The following is a 25,134-nucleotide window of genomic DNA, read 5'->3' as shown; positions in this document are numbered from 1 at the left end:
ATATTTTAAAACAAACCAAGATCCAGGTAATTTAGCACCGTCCTAAAGAGCTAAGCTGATCATTTCATTTCGCTTCAAATTTTAATCCTCCAGAGGATTTTGACTCAGCTGCCTAAAGGGCTTGGGTGGGTTTTCAACACCTTTTGTCCCATGGACAAGTAGTCCTTGCTTAGCAACCACAATTGGGACTGGCAACTTGATCGTTAAGCGAGGCCATCAAGTGAAACCGCAACTGCACTTATGATCCAACTTTAGCTTTCCTTTGATTTACAGACCTACAAAGATCGTAAAGGGGAGGACTGATCATAAAGTTATTTTTTTTTCATTACTATTGCAAATGGTCACAAAACGAGGAGTGCCTATTACGGAAACCTTTTTGAGTTTCGGCCAAGGGTTTCATGAATCCTGCCCGCTCTCCAAGTTCCAAAACTAGAGACGAGGAAAAAGCTCCACCCGGATCGTAAAAGTATCTTTACGCTTTTTACCTTCTCGCCACTCTCACCTGGTCGTCCGCGATCGCTTTTGCAAAACGGGCGCAATCGAGCTGCAAGTAGATGTCTGTCAGTTGATCCAGAAGCTTCTTTGGTTCAAAGCCGTACTTCTCGGGGTTTTCGACTTTCAGGTCGCGGCATTTAGGCCCACACAGCTGCTGAAGGTTGAAGTTCAGCATTGCAGCCAGCCGTGGCCCAAGCTCCTGAAACGGGAAATCGCAGCGCGTAGGTATGGGAAAAAAGCAGCAACACAACAGGCCAGGAGCCAACTGTTCTGACCCCTTAGGCTTCCTTAGAAAGCATAAAACACCACCTTAAAACACCCGGCAAAACCTCTTTTTATTTCCACGGCTGTGAATTACGTTCACTCACAGCCGGCCAGGCTTCACAAACAGTCTTTCAGGGGAATGTTGATAAACACCCACCTTATCTATCACACTTCCAGAGAACTAACTGCCAAGTGCAGGGCAAGGCCAAACTTGACAGAGTCAAAAATAACTTTTCAAAGGTTGGACCGACCGGACGAATTAATTGCTTCCTGCAAAAGCTCACATCCCCTTCGCTCCTCTTTGATGTCCTATGGGAGGGGCCAATCATCTCCGAGGTGTGGCCTTACTCCTGAGTCAACCCTGCTCTCTCAATTGTTCTGGTCTTCTGGTAACCCTGCACATGCACAGGCTGAGAACTAGTTCCATAAGCTCCCCCGCCTCGCTGCTGTCCGAACCCGAAGGCTGCTGCTGACTGCCAGCCTGCCCTGGGCCGCATCCCTGCCTCTGATGCAGAGCCCTCCTCTGGCCCTTCCTCAGCCTCCACAACCGGCCCAGGTTCCTCCCCAACCTCCTAGCTACTGTCCGACTCTGCTGCCAGCTCCACCAGCCGCCGGCGGGCCACAACACCAGCCACACGAACCCATCCCCGTCCTTTGCCCGCTGAGTCCCGCCACGGTCTCGATCCGAGGGCCACAACCAGAAGCAACTCCCGGAAGAGTTCTCCCCATGTCAAAAATGCCTGGCCTGGGATCCAGAAGAGCTGGGGCTCAGAACCCCAAGGCTACGACATCGCAGGAGATTATCTGGGAGCAAATCCCGATACTCACGGGCCTGAGGAAAGGTTTCTGGACTTGTTTGGTGAGGATGTGAAACATGTCAACGGTTTCTGTGGCCAGAGCCAGGTAGGAGCGCGAGACCCTCTCGTCCTGGGCCAGCTGAGATTGCCGAGCTTGTTGCTGATCCTAGGAAGGAGAACAGCCACAGGAGGAAGAGTTATAACCTGTGTGATCACCATAACCTGTAAGCCACCCGGTAATAAGGTACGGCTGCGAGGGTTGGACCACAAGGAAGAATCGAACTAAGAACGTACAACTGAGGTAGAAACTTCGACAGTTAGAACAATTAATCAGTGGAGCAACTGGTGTCCAGATGTTGTAAATGCTCCAACAGTGGAAGTTTTTAACAAGAGATTGGATAACCATTTGTGTGAAGTGGTGTAGGGTGTCCTGCCTAGGCAGGAGATTGGATTAGAAGACCTCCAAGGTCCCTTCCAACTCTGTTATTCTATTCTATTCTATTCTATTCTATTCTATTCTATTCTATTCTATTCTATTCTATTCTATTTCTATTCTAATTCTAATTCTAATTCTATTTCAATTCTATTTCAATTCTATTCTATTATTTCTATTTCTATTTCTATTCTAATTCTAATTCTTTTCTATTCTAATTCTATTCTAATTTCTATTTCTATTTCTATTCTATTTCTATTCTATTCTAATTCTATTCTATTTCTATTTCAATTCTATTCTATTTCAATTCAATTCTATTCTATTATTTCTATTTCTATTCTATTCTATTCATGCTTTCGAATTGGGGATGCTGCAACGGTCATGTGAAAACTGGATCATTAGTCACTTTTTTCAGTGCTGTTCCAATGGTCACTAAATGAATGATTATTAAGTCGAGGACTACCTACCATTTCCTTCCAACCCTCTAATTGGTATTCTAGCATGTCTGGCCAGTCCCTTGGAAGCAGAGAACTTGAACTAGGTTGGCGTTTCACCATCAAAGCCACTTTTCAACCACGTGGCCTTCCACTCCGAGCATTCCCCAGCCGGGGACCACTAAAACCCCGAGACCCCGCTCACCCTGGGGAGAAGATCCCACTGCTCCTTGTTCTTCATCTCCTCCTGCACTTCGTGGATGCGCTTCAGGGACTCTAAACTCTCGTCCAGCAAGAACGTCGTGTCGTTGATCAGCATATTGATATAGCGAACAAACTGCTTGCCGGAGCTGGAAAGGAGAAGGGGTGGGTGGGGGAAAAGACAATTGGGTGGATTTCTTAGCTCTAAGAAGATGGTGGTGATGGTGAGATCGATCTGGGAAATGTGGCCTCCAATCCCTGCTCAGAAGTAAGAAATTCCCTGGCATCCAGTTTTGCCTTCCACAACTCTCATCCTGCTGGGAAAATGCTTAGCAATAGCAATAGGACGCAAGACTTAGCAGAATGCAGCATTGCAGGCTAACCCTGCCAACCGCCAGCAGTTCAATCCTCGCTGCCTCAAGGTTGGCTAAGCCTTCCATCCTTCCGAGGTGGGCAAAAGGAGGACCCAGATTGTTGGGCTGCACCACCATGGCTCTTGTAGCAATAGCACTTAGCACTTGTATACTGCTTCACAGTGCTTTACAGCCCTCTTTAAGCGGTTGACACGAGTCAACCGGTTGACAGGATTAAGCGGTTGTCAGGATTCCGGCGGTTCCCCCCAATTAAATCATGAGTCTCGAGCCAAACTTCCAAAACTTCAAAAGGACTTATTGGGAGTTAACATGTCCGGCATTGCCTGGGTGTAGCCGACTCTGAGACATACCATTCATTGTCACCCTTGACCCTGGTTTTCCCCCACCCCCTGGGTGTATCATAATTCATATTCTCCAATGGGACACATCCATAGCCAAGAGTCATCAACCATGTTCTCCAGTTACAATTTTCCGCGGCAGAAACTTCAGTCACCCAGTTACTATCTCAGAAAAACTATGTATGGAATGCACTTTCGAGTTCCGAGCTGCCGCACTGCTCTTTCAAATCCCTTTCTTCCCCTCCCTTTCTGTTGGCAATTCTAAAACGACCATAGAAATATTTTATGAGTTGACAGTCAGCATATTGCCCCCTGACGATTTTGGGCCCTCGTTTCACCCACCTCGGAAGGACGGAAGGCTGAGTCAACCTTGAGCTTGGTGGGATTTGAACTGCCAAATTGCAGGCAGCCGTCAAGTTAGCAGAAGTAGCCCGTACTACTGCATTCTAACTACTGCGCCACTTAGGATGGCAAAAAAACAAACAAACCCAAAAGAACCCACCTTTGTCTGGTACAATCGCTATAAAACAATCTTATATTGACTTTTCCACTGCATCAGTTTAAAAATTATTGGTCCTTCCTTAAGAGATACAGTACATCCACAGCTCAGATATGCGGTGTCCATCCAGGGTCTCTTCCATGACCAGTGGCCTGTCCAATCCAAGAACAAGCTTACATGTCAGCATTACACTCACTTGAACTCTTCCATGAAGGTCCCGTGGTGAGCTATGTTCTGCCACAAGCTTTTGAAGATGGTGCTGATGTGATAGCGGATTGTAAATTTGTCGTAGAATTCGCTGGTGGCCCCGGTGTGCTCCACGTCTGAGGGGAGAATGAGAAGAGTTGTAGTCTCCACGCACCCCGAGGATGCCAGGTTAAAAAAAGAATTGCTACCAACCTGCTTTCAATCAAGGACCTGTATCCTGCATTGAGTTAAAAAGAGGGCTGTGAAAGTATCTACGGACCCCTCACATCCCGGACATAAAGTGTTTCAATTTCTACCCTCAAAACAACACTATAGAGCACTGCACACTAGAACAACTAGACACAAGGACAGTTTTTCCCCAACATGCCATCGCTCTGCTAAACAAATAATTCCCTCAACACTGTCCAACTATTTACAAAGTCTGCACTACTATTACTATTCACCTTCTCATCACTCCTGATCACCCATCCCCTCCCACTTGTGACTGCATGACTGTAACTTTGTTGCTTGATTCCTAATGATTTATATTGACTGTTTCCTAGTATGATTTGATTGCTTATTGTACCTTTTGACTATCATTAAGAGTTGTACCTGATGATTCTTGACTCCTGACGAATGTATCTTTTCTTTTATGGACACGGAGAGCATTTGCACCAAGACAAATTCCTTGTGTGTCCAATCACACTTGGCCAATAAAGAATTCTGTTCTGTTCTGTTGTTCTGTTGTTCTGTTCCATTCCATTCCATTCCATTCCATTCCAGTCTATTTTCTATTCTACTCTATTAAACAAGCAAGAGCGGCCACCTTCACACAACACACTAAGCCAAGATGAGGCCAGGTTGGCTTGCAGGTCAGCAAGTCATGGGAACTCACTTGCTTAGAGCCGTGTTTCTCAACCTTAGCAACTTTTAAGATGGGTGAGCTTCAACTCCTAGGCTGCTGGCTGGGGAATTCAGGGAGTTGAAGTCCACTCACTTTAAACTCACCACAATCGAGAAAGGAGAAACAGGACATACAGGCCATCCTCGGCTTATAACCGCAATACAGCCCAACATTTTGGTTGCTAAGTGAGACATTTGTTAAAGTGAGTCCTGCCCTGTTTTACGTCCTTCTTGCCACAGCGGTGAATTGAACCGCTGTCGCTGTTGAGTTAGCCACACGGTCGGTAAGGGAATCAGGGATTCTCCCTCGACTTTGCTTGCGAGGTGGTCACAAAAGGGGACCACGTAATCCCGGGACTCATGGCAACTGTCATTAGGAGGAGCCGATCGCCAAGGGTCTGAATTTTGATCACGTGACCACGGGGGTGCACAACGGTCCTAATTGTGAAAAACGATTGTGTCATTCCCCCCCCCCAGTCTTGGACCGGTCGCTAAACGAAACGGCTGTAGTCGAGGATGGCCTGTATTGCGGTCGTGCATGGCTGACTTGCCCGAGTGGCACAATTGGTGCGCATCCATCCAGTTCACCAACCTGTGTAAAACTTCATCAGGGAAGGAACCAGCAGCTTGACGGACAGCGGGTGGTTCTCGATCATTTCGAAGAACTTCTGGGTCCGCGGCTGGACGGCTGGGTTGGTCATGAACATCACCTCCACCAGCTTGGCCACCAAGTAAGGGTTCCGGATGTAGTCCTGGTTGCAGAGCATGACCACCAGGAAGGTCACCAGCTCCTGAGTGCAAGGCTCGTAGAGTACCTGAGGCGAGTATCTGGAAAACGGGGAAGAGGGGAGCAGGGAGAAAGGAACGACGGAGGAAGGCTTGGCGAGGATCAACGGCCGAAGCGGAAAGAGAGGGCATCCAACCCATAAGATAGCAAATAGCACGCTTAAGACTTATATACCGCTTTACAGCCCTCTCCAAGCGGTTGACGGAGTCAGCCTCTTTCCCCCAACAATCTGGGCTCTCATTTTACCCACCTCAGAAGGATGGAAGGCTGAGTCAACTTTTGAGGCGGTCAGAATTGAACTGCTGGCAGTCGGCAGAATTAGTCTGCAGTACTGCATTCTAACCACTGTGCCATTACAGCATGCATCTATCTGTTTGTCTGTCTGTCTATCTGTCCGTCCGTCCATCCATCATTTTCCATCATCTACTGTCTGCCTATCTATCTATAATTATCTCCCTTCCCCCGTGCTCTCTACTTACCTATCTATTATTTATCAATCTATTTATCCATCCATCCATCATTTTCCATCATCTACTGTCTGCCTATCTATAATTATCTCCCTTCCCCCATGCTCTCTACTTACCTATCTATCTATAATCTATCAATGTATCCATCCATCCATCATCTTTCATCATCTACTGTCTGCCTATAATTATCTCCCTTCCCCCGTGCTCTCTACTTACCTAACTTTATCTATCTATCTATCTATCTATCTATCTATCTATCTATCTATCTATCTATCTATCTATCATCTCTCTCTAACAACCTGGTTAGAAGCAACCTGGAGAAACAGGATGCCAATATCAGCCAAAAACGGTTAAAGCCAAAAACTGTTAAAGCTATCTCCTAGAAAGGGGGATTAGGGATCAAGGAAGGAGATTAGTAGACTCCTTGCTTTTATTTATTTTTATTTATGAATTACATTTATACGCCCACCCGTCTCACTATGCGGAGCAGCTTTTCAATCCAAAGCATCGTGGTTTCTCTCCTTGAAGGACATTTCAACCCACAAAAAAAAAAATGAAGGTTTTTTTTTTTTTTTACTTACTGTACAATAAAAAACAAAAATTCTGCAATATCTTCCACATAAAACTCAGGCATCGCTGCAAAGACTTTCGGGACATCTGGATTTAAAGGCAGTTTTATGCTGCAGACGGGAGAGATGAGAAGAGGTTCTTTAAGGAAAAAGACTTGCTTAATCAACAGCACAAGCTACAGCCGTTAATTCCAGGCTCAATTACAATCCTAAGCTTGAGAGCTCACTGTGTTTCAAAGGGGCTCTCTGGAATTATTAGAATTGCCTCTGGATGTGCATTTCAGCGCAGAATTTAGATCTGAGCACAGAGGTGCACCACCAAATGTTGTCCCTCTGACAACAAGAGACTTTAGCTCATGGGGTTCCCAACCCGTGGTTTGTGGACCAGCACCGGACCACAGCATGGCGGAAACTGGGCCACACAAACAAGTGAAGCCCCATTCGTGGGATGCAGGCAGCATGCAAAAAACCACGTTCCCTTCCAGTCCCTTTCCCCCACAGAAGCGGTCCCTAATACCTAAAAGTTTTGGGGGGCTGCTGTTTTAGCCGATTGGGCTGTTCGATTCCCCCAGCAGTCCAATCCAGCAAGGGATGGGGGAGACTGTAGGCCCGCAAACTCACTTAGGGTAGGCAGGATCAAGAATCCGTAGCAAGAGCTGGATCACCACGCTGTAAAAGTTGAGGCACCTCCGGAGAAAATTCTCGTCTAACAGGCTGGCGTCTGCACAAGCTTTGCACCGCACCAGTTTCTGGGCAGGACACGGCGAGAGCAAAAAATGAAGCGACGCGACCTAACAAGTCGCGAAAAGTAGCCCCTCTCCCCCTCCCTGGGACAGTGCCACAAACGGCCGAACGGTTAGCAACCAACCTTGAGTTGGGTTTTGCATCGCTTCAACATCTCTCGATGCCTGGTAGCTAGGGGAGAGTCCTTCCACTGGCTTTCGTTGTTCTTCAAATCCTCCACGGTCCTGCAGAAACCCAGAAGGCGTTGAGTGGGGAGGATTTGAGCCATCCAAAGCATCGGCGCTCAAACCACCGCAAGAGGAAAAGACTTAAGCTGTCAGCTTTGGAAGCCCTGTTAGCATCAGAAGCTTCCACGCTGCCGCATTCCTGGGCCTGGGAAGATGGGAGGGGGGAATTTCAGGGAGCGTGTGTGGTTAAACACAATAGCATTCTTCTTCTAAGTCAAGGTCATGTGATTTCTGCACCTGGGTGAGGAGTGAAGGAAGGTCTCAAGTTGGAACGGATGGTGGTTGGAGCATGTGATGGAATGAGGGGTGCAGGGGGTGGACTTATAATTTTTTTTACTTATTGGAGGGAACTTTCATATTCAGGATTTCCCAGGTGTGCCAGTTTACTACTCTAATAAAAGGAAATTTTGAGAAGATGCCTGCCTCAGAGTTATTGGTTTTCCGAAACCCTGACCTTAAGACTGATATACCGGTTCATTGTGTCAACTCATAAAATATTTCTCTGGTCTTTTAGAGTTGCCCACAGAAAGGGAGGGGAGAGCAGTGCAGCAGCTTGGAAACCAAAACTGCATTCCATTAATGTTTTCAAAGATGTTTCCAGGCCACCAAAGTTTCTGCTGTGCAAATATCTAATTGGAGAGCATGACTGATGACTCTGGGCTATGGATGTGTCCCATTGGAGAATATGAATTATGATACACCCAGGGAGTGAGGAAAACCAGGGTCAAAGGTGACAAGGAATGATGTGTCTCAGAGTCGGCTACACGCAGGCAGCGCTGGGCATGTTCACTCCTAATAAATCTTCTTTAAGCTTTTAAAATCCTGCTAGAGACTCATGATTTAAATGGGGGTAACCACCGGAGCCCTGACACATTGTGGTTTACAGCCTTCTAAACCAGGGGTCCCCAACCGCCGTCCGGACCGTACCGGGCGCGGAACAAGCCTTACCGGGCCGCTGGTTGCTGGGCGCCGCCATCTTTTTGGTAAAAGCGCTTCTGGTGAGCTTTTCCGGTAGAAAGCTCACCGGAAGCGCTGTTTCGTCATAAAAGATGGCGGCGCCAGCTTCGGTGAGCTTTTCCGGGTAGAAAGCCATTTCTACCGAAAAAGCTCACCAGAAGGCTGGCCGCCATCTTTTATGACATGGCTGCAGCGCTTCCGTGACGCCACCGAAGCGCCTTTTCGTCATAAAAGATGGCGGCGCCCAGTTGACGCCACCGGCCGCGGCGCCCAGCTGATGTCGGAACCGGGCGCGGCGTCGAAAAGGTTGGGGATCCCTGTTCTAAACGGTTTACAGAGTCAGCCTTTTGCCCCCAACAATCTGGGTCCTCATTTTACCCACCTCAGAAGGATGGAAGGCTGAGTCAACTTGGAGCCGGTCAGGATTGAACTCCTGGCCAGTTCATTCAGGGATCGTTCAAAGTTACAACGTCACTGAAAAAAGGGACTTAGGACCATTTTACCCTACTTATGACCGTTGCGGCCTCCCTGTGATCGCGTGGTTTATATTCAGATGCTTGGCAACTGATTCATATTTATGACGGTCGCAATGTCCTGGGGTTATGCGATCCCCTTTTGTGACCTTCTGCCAAGGGGAAGTCAGGTTCACTTAACAGCTGCGTTACTACATTTAACAACTGCAGTGATTCACTTAACAAATGGGACCAGAAAAGTCATAAAACGGGGCAAAGCTCACTTAACAAATTTCTCACTTAGCAACAAAAATTCCAATCTCAATTGTGGGCATAAGTTGAGGACTAACTATATAGACTCAGAAATCACAGGGCCAACAATTTTTTAACCTTCTTTGAATAAACTAAAATTTTCCACACAAAAAAAGAGAGAAGTGTCTCAACCCAGACATATCACAATAGTCAGGAAAACCTACACGGAATGATGGAGGAAAAATAGTGGTGTTAAAAAGTTGAGGCTGCGATTCCATTTTGCATTTTACTGTGCCGAAAAAAGTTTGGAAATCAATGCTTTTTTTTCCCCCTTTCCCCTTTCATCCTACACTTTTCCTTTCCCTCTTTTTCCCTTTCCCCTTTCCCTAAAATCTTTGTTTTCCTTTGTATTTTAAAGGATAATCCCAATTTTAAAAAAGATCTAAGAAAAAAACCTGGTGCAGTTTTAATTGAAAGGCACTTGTGCAAGCTTTATTTATTTGCATTTATTTATGATCCCAGAGGGAATTGGAGGCTTTGCTTTTGTTGGTGGTACATTGTTTTAATGGCTTTATTTTGGGCCAGCTCTTTCGACTCGCAAACCAACTGGCCTAAAATAAAGCCATTAAAACAATGCACTATCAATAAAAACAAAAAAAACAAAACAAAAGCATCACATTCCCTCTTTGATTATTTGCAAAACAAGGGAGGTGGGGTGTCTACAGTTGCACTGGGGAGATTAGACACCCCTGCAGATTCGGCTAATACCTCACGGCTTCCGGGAAAAACCCTTCCAGGTCAGAAGTCGACCTAATGGGAGTTTTCTTTCCAGCTTTTGACTTCTAAATGAAAGTCGTCCAAGATTGGCTGGCTGATGCTTGAAGGGGATCATTTCAAGCCCTTCTGCTCGGCTGTTTTAACAAAGCTGTGGCTACATTTGATCTTACAATCCTTGAAAAGCAAAGGGGGAAAAAAGGCCTCTCTCTTTTCTCTTTAGAAAGATTCCAACGCAGGCTTGAAAAGGCGCATCAGAATAAGGAACTGTCTTATAAAGAAAGCAGGAAATCTATATGACACAACAAATCCATCTGCTTCTTTCTCCTTCTCAGGATCTCTGGGGGCCTGCCACCCCCCCTTCTTTCTCTGCTGCTTATCCCTGCCCCCATGTTCCTCTGCTCTCACAATGCCATCCATGCAGGCGTGCTCTGGCCAGGTTCTGCCAACTAGATTACTCAACCCAGCTTCAACAATGAAGCCATTGGCAAGCATTAAGGAGGCTTTTTGAGATGCCCAAGCCTGAGAGTATACCCACAATGCATGAGCTCACCGAGAAAAGACCGCCTTTGCTACCTCCCACAGCCATCTGGAGTCACCAAGCCATGGCGTGCCAAGTTCATCTGGGCACACCGTGTTCCCATCACACATCAACGCTGCCTAGATGCCAACCTCCCCGGGCCCCAAAAAAGAGGGCGGTAAAGGCTGGCACGCCGTTACACCTCGCACGAAGCTCCCTTATGCATACCAAGCAGACCATTCTTTCCTCCCTCCCTCCCTTCTTCTCGCTTACATAAATAAACCAGGTTTCCCTAGGAGAGTCTTTCTCAGCCGCTTTCAAAGGGGTGGACTTCAACTCCCAGAATTCCCCACCACCACCCCGACCAGCACGGGGGATTCTGGGAGTTGGAATCCGCCCCTTTTAAAGTGTTTCTGGCTGAGAAAGACTAGCTTAGAATATCTCCTCAGCGCCTCAACTTTATTTTTACAGGAGTTGGAAGGAACCTTGGGGGTCTTCTAGTCTAATCCACTGCTCAAGCAGGAGGCTCTATATCACTCCAGACAAGGGGCTGGACCTCTTCTTAAAAACCACCATAATTTCTGGAGGCCAGTTGTTCCACTGGTTAATTGTTCCAACTGTCAGGAAATTTCTCCTTAGTTTTAGGCTGCTTCTAAGTTTCCATCCATTGCTTCTGGATTAGTTTCCATCCACTGCTATCTTGTCCTGCCTTCAAGTCCTTTGGAGAATAACCCCCTCCCCGTTTGTTTTTTTTTTTTTGTGGCAGCCCCTGAGATATTAGAAAACGCTGCTATCAATTTTCGTGCCAGAGTCTTGCCCAAACTCCCCCAAACGACTCAGGATGCATCATCATCATTATTATTATTATTATTAAACCTGTTCAGCTCCCGGATGGCTCTGAGTCGACGGATGTATCGGCGGCAACTCGGTAAGATGGAGAGGTGGTGGGCGTGGAGGGTCAGGAAGAAACACTCCGTGGGGAATTTTGGCTCAGAGAAGAGAGACTGGTCCCTGGCTGCGGAAAGAAAGAGAAGAGAGTAGAAGTGAAAAGGGTAGGAAAATCCAAATGAAACGTCACAAGTCTGCCAGAGGATATATATATATAAGAAGGGATCTCATCTGTCATACAAACCAACATTTATTCATTACAAAGTAGTACAAAAAAACAAACAAACCCAATTGAAGTACAAAGAGCTTCAAGGATGACTCTGAACCGATCAAACTACTTTGCTTCCTGCAAAGATTTCATCATCTTGGCCTGACTTTTATCCCTTAAGGGAAGGGCAATCATCTCCCAGCCTTATTCCCGAATCGCCCCTTTTGTTTCAGCTGCTCTTGCCTTCTAGCAGCTCTGCGCATACGCGCACTGGGAACAGGCTCCCCTGGGTCCTCTGCCTTGCTGCTGCCAGACTCTGGAGGCAGAACCCCACTCCCTGGCCCCATTCCTGCATCGGACACAGAACCCTTGTCCAAGTCCTCTCCAGACTCCCGGACTGGTCCCCGTTCTTCCCCACTGTCCGATTCTGCTGTCATCTGCACAGGCTGCCAGCGAACCACAACATATAGATCTATTTCAAGCTATTTAGCTCTCACCACAGGTCTTCAAGTGGCCAAGGGTGAGAAATACTGACTTAAGACGGTTTCTATCCAACTCTCCCACTTCATATAAAAACACCTTAAAATACCACAAAGCAGGAAAAAAAAACACGAATCAAATTAGAGAGAGAGAGAGAGACGGATGCAGATTCCAGGAAAGGACCTCAATCCAAACACAAAGACTGACATCTGCAAAGCAAGAAGCTGTTCACTCACACAGCTCCACCATCCAGCTACTGACATCCTCCAAGGTGGCTTTGACTCGCGTTTCGTCCGCAGGCACCACGATTCGACACCGAGGATGGAAGATGTAGGACGGGTCGACCGTCTCGAGTTTGATTTTTGTGCTCAGCTGCTGCAGCACCCAGAGGAAGTTCAGCATGAAGCCATCCGTAGACACCAGCCGATCGTCCGCCTGCAGGGCCGGGGCAAAGAGGAGCCAAAATAAGGAGCCAGGTTGGGTCTGTGAGTTGACCCCACCCAAGGCCTCCTGGGTATTCAGGTAGGTGTCAATAAGGGAGAATAGCTGTAGTTCAAGGTTGACAGGAGGAGGTCCTTGGTGGTCTCTGAGCTTGGCTGTTTTTCCTGCAGACATTTCCTGACCAAACTAGGTAACATCATCAAGGCTGGAAGGGTTTGTGGGAAGGAGGAGGAAGAGGAGTCCAGCTGTGAGGTCCTTAGTGCTCTCTGAGCTTGGAAGGGAGGGGGGTTTGGGAGGAGGAGGGGGAGGAGGAAGAGCAGAGGAAAGGAGTCGATTGTGGGGTCTTTAGTGCTCTTTGAGCTTAGTTTTCTTGCAGATGTTTCATGACCCAACTAGGTAACATCATCAATGCTAGAAGGGAGTGTGGTTTGCGAGGAGGAGGAGGAGGAGGAGGAGGAGGAGGAGGAGGAGGAGGAGGAGGAGGAGGAGGAGGAAGCCAATTGTGAGACCTTGGTGCTCAGAGCTTATTTTCTTGCAGAAGTTTTATTACCCAACTAGTGAACATCATCAGTGCTAGTCATGATATCAGAAGCCCAACTAAAGGATTTGGTATCTGAAAATTAAGACAGGTGTCATCACACCTTTGAAGTATCCTTCATGCTATTTTAATTATAATTATAAATGGCTATAAATCGGGGTGCTTACAGCGTGAATTTTTTCCTGCATCCTTTTGGTTTGGACACTTTTTGGGAAGTATGGGAGGCAAAAAGTTGCATATAACATCAAAAAGGGTTTGGAAGGGCAAACTCACCTGCATTTGTGCCTTTTTAACGTTGGCGTTGACCACGGCTGCCATATAGCTGAGAGCAGCTTCCCGCGTTTCTCCGTTGAGCAAAATACTGTGCAGGATCTTGAATAACTCTTGCTAAAAAAGTTTGACAAAGCAGGAAAAAAAAAAAGACAGAAAGGAACTGAGGGTAAGGCTTGGCTCACCTTTAGGCAGACATCACCTATCCTGAGAATCATACAGCTTGAGGCCACAAGGATTCCCTTAATGTAGTCTGGGAGGGATTCTTCTGATATGGTATGAATTTACACATCTTAAACAAAGCAGCACTATCTCTCACAAGACAGATAAATTTAGTTTTAGTTTAGTTTACTTTATTGTCATTACACCTTGTACAACGAAATCAAACACCCGTCTTCAGTGCACATCATGACACATCCTTCGCCTTCCACACATTGAACCGAAACCCCCCGACATCGTACCAATACTGCACTGTACAGCAGAATTCAACAGAGTTACTGCCCTGAGATAGAAGCTGTTTTTCAGCCTATTTGTCCTCGTTTTTATTATTCTGTACCATCTGCTAGATGGTAATAGTTCAAAAAAAGGGGAGGGGTTTCCCAGGATGAGATGGATCTTTGAGAATATTTTGAACTTTCTTAAGGCAGCGGGAGCTATAAAGCTCTTCCAAAGAGGGGAGAGGGCAACCCATGATATTCTGGGCAATGACGTTCACCCTCTGGAGTGCTGTCCTATCTGCCACTGTGCAATTGGCAAACCATACAGAGATGCAATAAGTTAAGATACTCTCTATGGTGCAGCGGTAGAAGGTCACCAGCAGTTTTTCATTCCGTTGTTGTTTCCTGAGAAGTCTCAGGTGGTATAATCTCTGCTGGGCCCTTTTGACCAGGGCTGCAATGTGGGCACCCCAGGTCAGGTCCTCTTTTAGGGTAACACCCAGAAACTTTAAAACTGGCCACTTGCTCCACTCGGTCTCCATTGATAAGCAAGGGCTGGATGTCTGATCTGTTCCTTCTATAATCCACTACACTATAAACGCAGAGAGGGAGGGGAGAACAGGTGTTCAATTTTAATTCAGGACTATACATTTCTGTGAGAAATTGACCACCCTTCTCCGAAACAAAAGTGAAAACCTGAAGTTTCGTCTTCAGCACACCTACCCTGGCAGATTCCAGGTAATGTTGCAATGACTGGCTAACGACCCGCGTGTTTTCCAAAGTAATGGTAGGCCCAGAGAAATATTTTTCGACAACTCTAGGCTGCAAAGGGAAAACAACACAAACATCAATTGCGAGCGGCAATTCCATGCTGCCTTTGCACAAAACTTGGCAAGTGGGTCCATTTTGTGCTTGTTTCTCTGGCCTCGGCTACAACTTGCTCTCTCTTTAACCCCCAACTTTCTCAAAGATAGAAGAAAAGTAAATGGGTGCCGTTTGTTTTTCCCACCCTTCTTCTGATGCTCTTTCCCAAACAGGCTCATGTTCACAAGGAGACATCTCTATGATGCACACCTCCCTCTACCTCAGGGTTGTCGAAGTTTGGCCACTTTACGATCTGTGGACTTCAACTCCCAGAATACCCCAGCCAGCCACATCCCCGAGCTAAAAGGAAGTGTGCATAGATGCTGGCTGGGGAATTCTGGGAGTTGAAGTCCATAAGTCTTAAAGTGGCCAAGCTTTGATAGCTCAGAACACCTGTTTTTCCCATAGAAGGTGCCATATACCAGGTACCCCAGAAGCTGGCAGGAAGGACCCTTCAACTGGGTCAGTCTGCTTTATTCAGGGCAATTGATTTGATTTGATAAGCCACTTCAAGAGAGAGGCCTCTACTTCCTGCCTGAGCCTGCTGCTCGACACTTAGAATAACACCGTTGCAAGGGACCCTGGAGGTCTTCTAGTCCAACCCCCTGCTTAGGCAAGAAACCCTACACCACTTCAGACAAAGGGTCGTCCAATCTTTTCTTAAAAACTTCCACTGTCGGAGCAACTTCCGAGGTGGGTAAAACGAGGACCCAGATTATCGGGGGCAATAGGCTGACTCTGTAAACCGCTTTGAGGGGGCTGGAAATCAGGTATATAAGTCTAAGTGCTATTGCTATTTATAATTTCTGGAGGCAAGTTGTTCCACTGCTTAACTGTCCTGTTAGGAAATTTCTCCTTAGATTTAAGTTGTTTCTCTCCATGATTAGTTTCCACCCGTTGCTTCTTGTCCTGCCTTCAGGTGCTTTGGAGAATAGCTTGACTCCCTCTTCTTTGGGGCAGCCCCTGAGATATTGGAACCCTGCTATCATGTCACCCCTTGTCCTTCTGTTCATCAAATTTAGTTGTTGTTAGTTGCAAAGTTGTGTCCGACCCATCCTGACCCCATGGACAATGTTCCTCCAAGCCTTCCTGTCCTCTACCATCCTCCGGAGTCCATTTAAGTCCACGCTGACTGCTTCGGTGACTCCATCCAGCCTCCTCATTCTCTGCTGTCCCCTTCTTCTTCTTTTGCCCTCAAATTTTCCCAGCATAAACCAGACACCCCCAATTCCAGCAACCCTTCTTCATCATGTTTTAGCCTCCAGCTCCCTAATTCTCTTGGCTGCCCTTCTCTGCACTTACATCATCCTCAGCGAAGACGGAGAGGCTGAAGAATACCCCAAGGTAAGAGAGTCTCTGGAGCTCTCGGCCCATCCCGGGGCTTAGAGATTTTGGCAACCACAAAGGCAAAGAGACCACCTGGAGAGAGAGACAAAGAGAGCAGAGAGATCCCCAAAGGTGAGCAGGGACGAGGGCTGGATGGTCAGATCACTCTGCCTCGGGCTTTTTGGCAGAATCCCGCAAGGATTTGTCACTTTCCCCCACTCACCAAACTACAGACAGGATGCGATTTCCCAAACTTGATCTCGCAGAGTTCCCCTAAAGCCTGGAAGGGAAAGAGAAGGGGAGCACAGGATTCAGACCCACCCACCCACCCCCGTTTCTGGAAATTAATAACTTAAGCCACCGTTTCACGACACTGCAAATGGGACACTGTTTGGCTTGAAGCCGTCACCCATGTTGGTTTGCTGATTTGAAGAAACGCAAATCTTTTTTTTATTACTTCCCAATCTAGAAGCCTAGGGTGGAAGGGAACCCAGAGGTCTTCTAGCCCAACCTCCTGCTCAAACAGATTTTATACCGTCCTGGTCAAATTGATTGTCCGGTCTATTTTTGAAAACCTCCAGTGATTGCATACCCACAACCCCAGGGGGCAAGTTATTGTGGGGATTCGCTCTTCTCACAGCTAGAAAATCTCTCCCCTGCTTCTACATTGGATCGCTCTTAAACAAACTTCCGCCCCTTACTTCTTGCCTTGCCCTCTGGTGCCCTAGAGAATAAGGGACTCCTCTCCTTTCTGTCACAGACCTTCAAGTACTAGGAGACAGCTATCCTGTCACCCTAGTCCTTCTCTTTGTAGTACCGTATTTTTAACACTATGAGACGCACTTCTCCCCCTCCTCCAAAAAAAGTGGATGGAAATGCCTCCACCCTTCAGCCACTTCAATCTGCTTTTTCAGCATCCACGCCAGAGGTGGTAATTCAGCAGGTTCTGAACCGGTAGCGGAAATTTTGAGTAGTTCAGAGAACCGGCCAATCCCACCTCTGACTGGCGCCGCCAACCCCATCTCTTCTCCGCCTCCCATTGAGCCCCAGCTGACCGGCTGGGTCTCCTTTGGTTGCGCTGCCCAGGAGAACGGAGCTGGAAAGCAGGTTAGTGGGGTGGGGAGGGGAGGGGGATTTTGCAGTATCCGTTCCCTGCCACGCCCACCAAGCCACACCCACAGAACTGGTAGTAAAAAACGTTGAATCCCACCACTGCTCCATGTGCCACACGTTTCTAGCTTCCGGGCACCCCATTTTCAGCCTCTGCGAGTCCCACTTTTGGCCTGTTCCAGGCGGCAGGGATCCCCCCCGTCTGGAACGGGCCGAAAACGGGATGCACGGAGGCAGCGATGGGCTGCGGGAATCCCCGCAGGCTGGAACAGCTGATCGGCGGTATTCCGGGAGGCCGATCCGACGGCCAATCAGCTGCTCATGCTAAATCAGGCTGCGATAACATGCTGAAGCTGAGTAGGCTGTTTGCTGTAAGGACGCTAGCCAGATGAATACCGATGGATGCTGGGAGGCATAGGTAGATTTTTTTTTTCCTTGTTTTCCTCCGCCAAAGCTAGGTGTGTCTTATGGTCCGGAGAGTCTTAGAGCACAAAAAATACGGTAGCAGAGAAATATTTTGTTACGCAAGCCCCCCCGCCAGGCCATTTAAACCCCGCCGAGAGAGGGCCTGCCACAAATGTGAAGCAGCCAAGCTTACACCGTCCTAGCAGGCTCTTCTGATACTCACCATAAGGGGGTATTTAAAGTTGTCGCTATCAAAGGAGCATTCTTTTGAAGCAAGAGCCAGCCCTTGTAAAATAGGTATAAAGATCTGTTGGAAAGAAGGAAAAGAAGATCGTTTAGGCGGCTTCTTAGCTTCCGTTTGGAGAAAAGAGCCGGCCCTAAGGGTGAACCAACTAAGGGGCAGGGGTGAGGTGCCAAAAACGTCTTTGGCTCCAGAAGATTTTTGGTTCAACAAGCTAAAAATGTATAGCGGTAGTTCAAGATTCCAGCAACATATTGGTGTTGCTCAGGCAGCACGTATGGAGCTCAAGAACTAGGCTAGCCTTTCTCTCTTTTGGGGGGGTTTTACCTGTTTGAAGACTTCTTCATCTTGGTGAGTCGTCCTCACCAATTCCTGGATGAAACCGAAAGGGAGATTCCTGCAGAGCATGTACGGGACTAGCAACGACTGCTGTTGGTTTGACCTGGGTGCGAGAGACAAAAGGGTTCAAAAACATCCCCCACCCCACCCCGCGCAGAGTTCAGAGAACTCTGAAGCCGAAGGACTGATTCCCGAGAGGTCCAATGGGTCGCTAGATGGCCTCCTGTCCCACTGACCTCAGCTGCGTTAGAGATCCTTGGAGCACCAAAGCCGCGTGAGAAATGCACTGGGATCGGATGTTGCTCAGAAGCTGGCTCACCACCGGCTGGCTGCACATCTAGGAGAGGCAGAAGCAGGGCAAGGCAGCCCATCGTTCACCCTTAATGTTTCTCAAACATAGCAACTTTCAGACAGGGGGACCACAACTCCCAGGGGAGACAAGGAGAGAGGGAGACAAGAAGAGAAGGGGGAGAGGGGAGGGAGGAGAGGAAGAAGGAAGGGAAATGGAGAGGGGAGAGGCAGGGGGGAGGGAGGGGGAACAGCGAGACAAGGGGGAGAGAGGAGAGGGAGGAAGGGGAAAGGGGGTGAGAAGAGTGGGAGAGGCAGGGGGAGGGAAGGAGAGAGGGGGGGAAGGGGAGGGGAGAGAGGAGGGAGAGGGAAGGGGAAATGGGGAGAGGAGGAGAGGCAGGGGGAGGTAAGGGGAGGAGAGAGGGAGAGGGGAGGGACAGAGGGAGACGGGGAGACGGGGAGGAAAGGGGGAGAGGGAGGGGTGAGAGGGAGAGGGGGAGAAAAGGGAAAAGGAGGGGAGGTAGAGGGAGAAGGGGAGAGGGGGCAGGAGGGGGAGAGGGAAAGGGGCTTCTCTACTTCAGCATCTTTAAGATGTACGGACTTCAACTCCCAGAATTCTGGGAGTTGAAGTTGCGAACCTGTTAAAAGTTGTTATAAAGTTGAAAACCACTGACACCAAAGATGGTGAGTTACGTATAAAGTCCAGATTTCACTTAACACACAAACACAAACACACAGAGCCCGTTTTTAAGGAAAGGAAAGGAACCTAAAGGGAATCAATTGGTGCAGGGCCGGCAAGGAAACGATGAGGGGGGAGAAGAGAGAGACAGAGGCGGGGAGGGTACCTTTGGCGCTTTCCTTTCCTCAATCCCCACTCGGTCGAAGCACTCAATGAGGTAGTTTAGCATCTCCGTCTCCTTGCACGTCTCAATGGCGAAATGGTCGCTGCACGAGTCGGAAATGCTGGCCCCGCCGGAGCCTCCGCCACTGGGCAAATAAAACAGGGACGCACCACTGAGTCCACAAAGGCTAGAGCGGCCTCCGGAAGCCAGCAAGAAGGAAGGGAAGGAAGGGCCATGGATGGGGAGGGGGCCTACCCTGGACAGAAACAAGGCTCGTCCCTGGATTGCACAACGCCCACCCCCGCACATTCCCATAAACCTAGCCAGTCCCATCTTGGCTGTTACAGCCTGCTCTCCCCTTAGCCAACAGGCCTATTGGATGACCCATCATCGCTCAATAGGCATCCTTGGGAGATCCATCCACACAACCCCACACATGGTTCCTGGGAAGTGGAGGTGGGGGGTCAGCACCTTGGAGTCAACGCTCTGAGCCAACTGCTTGCTCTTAGGAGTCCTTCCATCGGCCTCCATGTTTGAGCAACCCACCCCTCCACGGAACGGACTCTCTTCTCCCGAGAGGTTAAGTGGGATGCCAGCCCAGCAGCCTCACCCACCTCAACCCAGAATCCTCTTCTCTGCAGGGAGGGAACCGTCCCCGAATGGCGACGAGGACCCCAGAGGGCCTCGAACTGTGGCTGAAGGCCACCCACCGGACCCTATCAAGTTCGCATCCCCACCAGGGGGTGGGCTGCTACCGAACCCAGGTTCGGGCGAACCAGTTATCTCATTTTATCGTGTTTAAATACCGGTTCCGCAAAATGGTAAATCCCCCCCCCTGGCTGGCCCCGCCCACCCCGCCCCTTCCAGGCGGGCCATTTCAGATGCCAGGTAAGTGCACAGAGGCTCGGGGGGAAAAACAGGCCTCCAAAAGGCCTCCAGAGCCCGGGGAGACCGTTTTCACCCTCCCGGAGGCTCGAGTAAGGTGAAAATACCTGCCTCCTGCCGTGGTGCAGGAAGCCGACTAGGCCACGCCCACCATGGCCACGCCCACTCAGCAACCGGGCAGAGAAACGGTTGCTGAAATTTTGGAAGGCCCCTCTGATCCTCACGCAAGGTTTCAGTCTTTTGTCTACCCAACTCCGGGCTCCGCGTAGCGTTTATTGCAATCTGAGCACATCCTTGCAAGGGCTGGTTTGGGGCACCTGGGAAGGAGTGGGGGAGGGGACACTGAGAGTGGGATGTCCCACTGTGCAGATGGGAGTTTGTGTTGCCCCCGAGTCAAAAAATAACAAACCCCTTCCCACCCCCACCCCAGGTTGGGTTTGACATCAGACTCCTCTGGTCCAAGTATTCTTGGAATCGGAACTGGCGCTCTATTTCTTTGCAAGGAGCCATTATTTGACTTTTTAAAGATGCGCAAAGACAAAGACATTATGTTTTTGTGTGTATTTTGGATATCAAACAGCCCAATTAGAGAAGTTTGCTTGTTATGAGTTTCTGGGCTTTTTTTCAAGCGTAACAAAGCACCGTTATTATTCCCATCCAATTTATTTGCTGTCCATCTCGTGGACTCATAGTGTTTTACAAAGCGTCCTTGTAATTCACAAGTTACCACATCACACTAGCTGTGAAAGTGCACAGAAAGTACTGCATTTGCCCGTGCTTTGCTAAAGTGTGTTTTCTCAATTATAATAAACCATAAAGTAACAACACGGGCCAGGCTTATACATGTCTTTCAGCCGGTACGGTTGTTGGGTTAGCCATAAACTATGGCTTACTAAACCCAACAGCTGAGATTAAGGCTTAGGGGATTGGATAAATTAAATTTACACAAACACATCCTAGTTTTCATTGAATTGGGCACCAGCTGAGGCCACTCCTAAAGCATCAGGGAAGTTGTGGATGAGATCCACTGGAGGATTTCAATCCTCTTTATAGCCCATTCACATGTAGCGGATAAGCCAAAACCCTAAAGAAATCATGGCCTCTTAATTGCTCTGGCAAAAGCTTCTCTTGTGGGTGGAAATGGCCAACCTGATTTGAGATATTTCCCCTTTAATATACTCAAAACAAAAATTCTTGGCTGGCCACTCCTTTAACAAGCCAGAGTCAAAAGCCTTTTTTAAAAAAAAAAAAAAGTCATCATGGCCACAATTTACCCAGGCACCAAATTTTGTGCAAAGCAACCCCTTTGACAAGGCTAGTTTCGAAGGACTGACTCACAAAACGACCTTGGGATAATTTGGCACTAAAGAGCCTAGGGAGGAGGAGAAAAAAAAAGAGAGGGAGAGATTTCATCCTTGCTGAAAAGGTTAAATGTTTTTGTGAAGTGGGAGGGATTTGAAATGAAATGTGGACTCAGGGGCAGGGGGGGGGGGTGAGGGAAGGGGAGGGGTGGGGTAAGGATCTTGAGGGCAGAAGATGCAAACAAGTCACGCTCTTTTTCTAGAGTACCTGGACCCAAATGGCACACAAGAAAAATCCTCCTCTTCCTCATTTTCTTCCTCAGAACTGTCTCCAGACACATCGGAAATGGCAAGGAAGAGGGAGAAAGGGCTGTCGTACATACTAGTATAACGAAAGCAGATGTGGGTGAATGAATACAAGAGAACGGAGGGAAGAGACCCCACCCATGGGGACACACACACACACACACACACACACAAGCTGTTGGGTTTTCTACTACCAAGACCCTCTTCCACGGCAAGGATGCGGCCGCAAGGGGGTTAGAGACACAACAGAGTTATAAGGCGTGTCCCGGCAAACCTCGCGGGCAAACACAGGCGATTAAGAGAAGCCAATCAGGCTGCCTTCTGGGGAAGATTACCAACGGCAGCGCCCTAGGAATTTAAAGGAAGGCCCAATTCCTGAATAAAATTGCTTGCTGATCTTAACAGCAACAGCCGTTAAGACGTAGCCACCTTGGGCAGAGGCGAAAACCCTGGTCTGTCTCCTCCAACTGCCTGGCATCAGAAGGGAACTTCTGCCAGGGGTGTACGAGTCTTGAGGGAGATCCTTAACATTGTCCTATCGCTAGCTGGAGGGTGAGGATGCCAGCTGGTACAGTTTCTCCAAGGCTGAGGATCCATTTTTTCCCCCAGGCTTTTCAGCGGTTGCTCTTCGCTACTATGGGGGAAAAAAATCAACGGTTGGCTGAACCGTTTCCTTACTCTGGGACTCAAGGAGGACTCTTTAGAACAAGGGCCTTCAAGCTTGGCAAGTTTGTGGCCTTCAACTCCCAGAATTCCTGAGCTAACATGACTGGAGGAGGAATTATGGGAGTGGAAGTCCACAAGTCTTAAAGCTATCACGTTTGAAGACCCCCTGCTTAAGAATCACGTGAGAATCTCCAGGAAGCTACAGGAATTCTCTCTGCCAGCGCAGTTGAATGACTTCTCCTTTGGCCAAAGGATAACTATGCTACGTCTTTGCTCTAAAGCAGGGATGTTCAACCTTGGCAACTTGGAAGACTTGAGGGCTTCAATTCCCAGTATGGCTGGCTGAGGAATTCTGGGAGTTGAAGTCCACAGTCTTCAAGTTGCCATCCCTGCTCCAATGTCTGGATGTTCTCCTGCTCTGTGTCCCAAATATTGCACATTGTTTGGTAAGCCAGAATCTGGTCTTCAGTTCAACGAGATGGGAAAAGCAGGGCCATCCCATCCATCCTGAAGACCGCAACTGATACCCAAGCGACATATTGTACTCATATTTGCCAAACTGCAAACAAAAACAGGGTTGTTTTTTCCCCCCTTTCCTTCCTGACTGCACAAAGCATCTTGAGATCTCTTGGGCTGAAAAGCAGAATAAAACGTCTCTTCGGTTAGTCAAATATTCCCTTCTTCTGCACCACCCTGGAAAACGCCGCGAATCGTGCCAAACAAAACCACATGGATTCAAAATCAGGATTAGCGCAGTTCAAAAACGCTGTTAGGAAAGCAAGACCAGAAAGCTTGTTTTTAAAAGCGGACGGATTTAAGTTCCAAAATCTAGCTGCTCACTGCAACCCAGCAGGGCAAACACACACACACAAAAGAAATTACACAAATTCACCCAGCTGCAAATATACCTAGAGGGCATCCTGCCTGGGGAAGAGGTACGGCTGCTGCCCAAGGCGGAGAACAGGGGCAGAGTGCTAGCTACAGGTCTAACCCTGTTTGAAGAGACCCGTGCAGCTGGAGGCGTGGGGTTTACGCCTGGAGGAGTCGAAGAGGCTGAAACGCTTGAGGTTCCTGATGAGGGTAGGGCAGGAGGAGCTGCCAAGGTCCAGGGGTGTGCCACTGTGTACGGACGGTACCGAGGGGATGAGGGCTGGACGCTGAGTGGCCCTGCCGGCAGCAGGTGGGGGCTGACAGACAGGGAAGACATGGGGAGGGGAGCCACGGGGCTGGGGGAAGAAGGAAGGAAGGAGCCAGCCAACGGGGGGCGACTTGCGATATTGAAAATGGGAATGGGGCTGCTTCCATAGAGGCTGCGGTCAAACGAAAGCGGGGAGCAGCAGGAGATGGGGGAAAAAAGAGGATGACAAGAATTGACAACGGGGAAGACCACAAAAATGGAGACGACGATGCAGGAGAGAAAGAGAGAGAAAGAAAGAAAGCAACCACTCGGTTGAAATTCTTTCACCAAGGAGGGGCGCCTCATAAAACCCTTCCTGGATCAAACTGCCCCAAACGCTTGGAACTCGCTTTGGAAGTGGGCCAGCTCCATTTGAAGGGAAGACCACTCCGGGCCCCTGTCTATCTGTTCTGAGGCCAACTGTCCAGCAGGTGGCCAAATTTGCATAGGAATAGCCCTTTAATGCTTTGCAGTGCTTTACAGCCCCCTCTAAGAGGTTTATCGAGTCAGCCTCTTTCCCCCAACAATCTGGGTCCTCATTTTACTGACCTCAGAAGGATGGAAGGCTGAGTCAACCTTGAGCCAATGAGAATTGAACTGCTGGCAGTGAGCAGTTAACTTGCAATGCTGCATTATAACCACTGCACCACAACGGCCATCTAACTATCCATCCATCATCCTATCATCTATCCATCCATCCATCCATCATCCTATCTATCATCTATCTATCCATCCATCATCCTATCTATCATCTATCCATCCATCCATCATCCTATCTATCATCTCCATCCATCCATCCATCATCCTATCTATCATCTATCATCCATCCATCCATCCATCCATCATCCTATCATCCATCCATCATCCTATCTATCATCTATCTATCCATCCATCATCCTATCTATCATCTATCCATCCATCCATCCATCATCCTATCATCTATCCATCCATCATCCTATCTATCATCTATCCATCCATCCATCATCCTATCTATCATCATCTATCCATCCATCATCCTATCATCTATCCATCCATCATCCTATCTATCATCTATCCATCCATCCATCATCCCATCTATCATCTATCTATCCATCATCCTATCTATCATCTATCCATCCATCCATCATCCTATCATCTATCCATCCATCCATCATCCCATCTATCATCTATCTATCCATCATCCTATCTATCATCTATCTATCCATCCATCCATCATCCTATCATCTATCCATCCATCCATCATCCTATCTATCATATATCGATCGATCGATCAATCCATCGATCTATTTATTGCAATAGCCCTTAGACTTATATACCGCTTCACAGTGCTTCACAGCCCTCTCTAAGTGGTCTACAGAGTCAGCCTCTTTGCCCCCAACGATCCGGGTCCTCATTTTACCGACCTCAGAAGGATGGAAGGCCGAGTGAACCTTGAGCCAGTCAGGACTG

At 48.3% G+C, this 25,134-nt stretch overlaps 1 protein-coding gene across 1 annotated transcript in view; it reads right to left on the bottom strand.

The window, feature by feature from the left end:
* Window positions 1–25,134, bottom strand: part of UBE4B (ubiquitination factor E4B) — a 44,941-nt gene that overhangs the window by 5,399 nt on the left and 14,408 nt on the right. Inside the window, 20 exon segments of the mRNA XM_026686437.2 lie at window positions 503–694; window positions 1,588–1,722; window positions 2,629–2,773; window positions 4,032–4,158; window positions 5,517–5,752; window positions 6,760–6,858; window positions 7,369–7,496; window positions 7,616–7,715; window positions 11,550–11,688; window positions 12,486–12,684; window positions 13,502–13,615; window positions 14,659–14,757; window positions 16,102–16,218; window positions 16,349–16,405; window positions 17,864–17,947; window positions 18,209–18,323; window positions 18,457–18,557; window positions 19,354–19,495; window positions 21,805–21,918; window positions 23,417–23,818. Coding sequence (XP_026542222.2) covers window positions 503–694; window positions 1,588–1,722; window positions 2,629–2,773; window positions 4,032–4,158; window positions 5,517–5,752; window positions 6,760–6,858; window positions 7,369–7,496; window positions 7,616–7,715; window positions 11,550–11,688; window positions 12,486–12,684; window positions 13,502–13,615; window positions 14,659–14,757; window positions 16,102–16,218; window positions 16,349–16,405; window positions 17,864–17,947; window positions 18,209–18,323; window positions 18,457–18,557; window positions 19,354–19,495; window positions 21,805–21,918; window positions 23,417–23,818 — 2,845 coding nt within the window.

Source organism: Notechis scutatus, chromosome 16 (assembly GCF_049901735.1).
Source record: "Notechis scutatus isolate UNSWTSFEM ecotype Mainland chromosome 16, rNotScu1.2, whole genome shotgun sequence".
Lineage (NCBI taxonomy): Eukaryota > Metazoa > Chordata > Lepidosauria > Squamata > Elapidae > Notechis > Notechis scutatus.
This window is presented reverse-complemented; position numbering and strand designations above follow the sequence as displayed.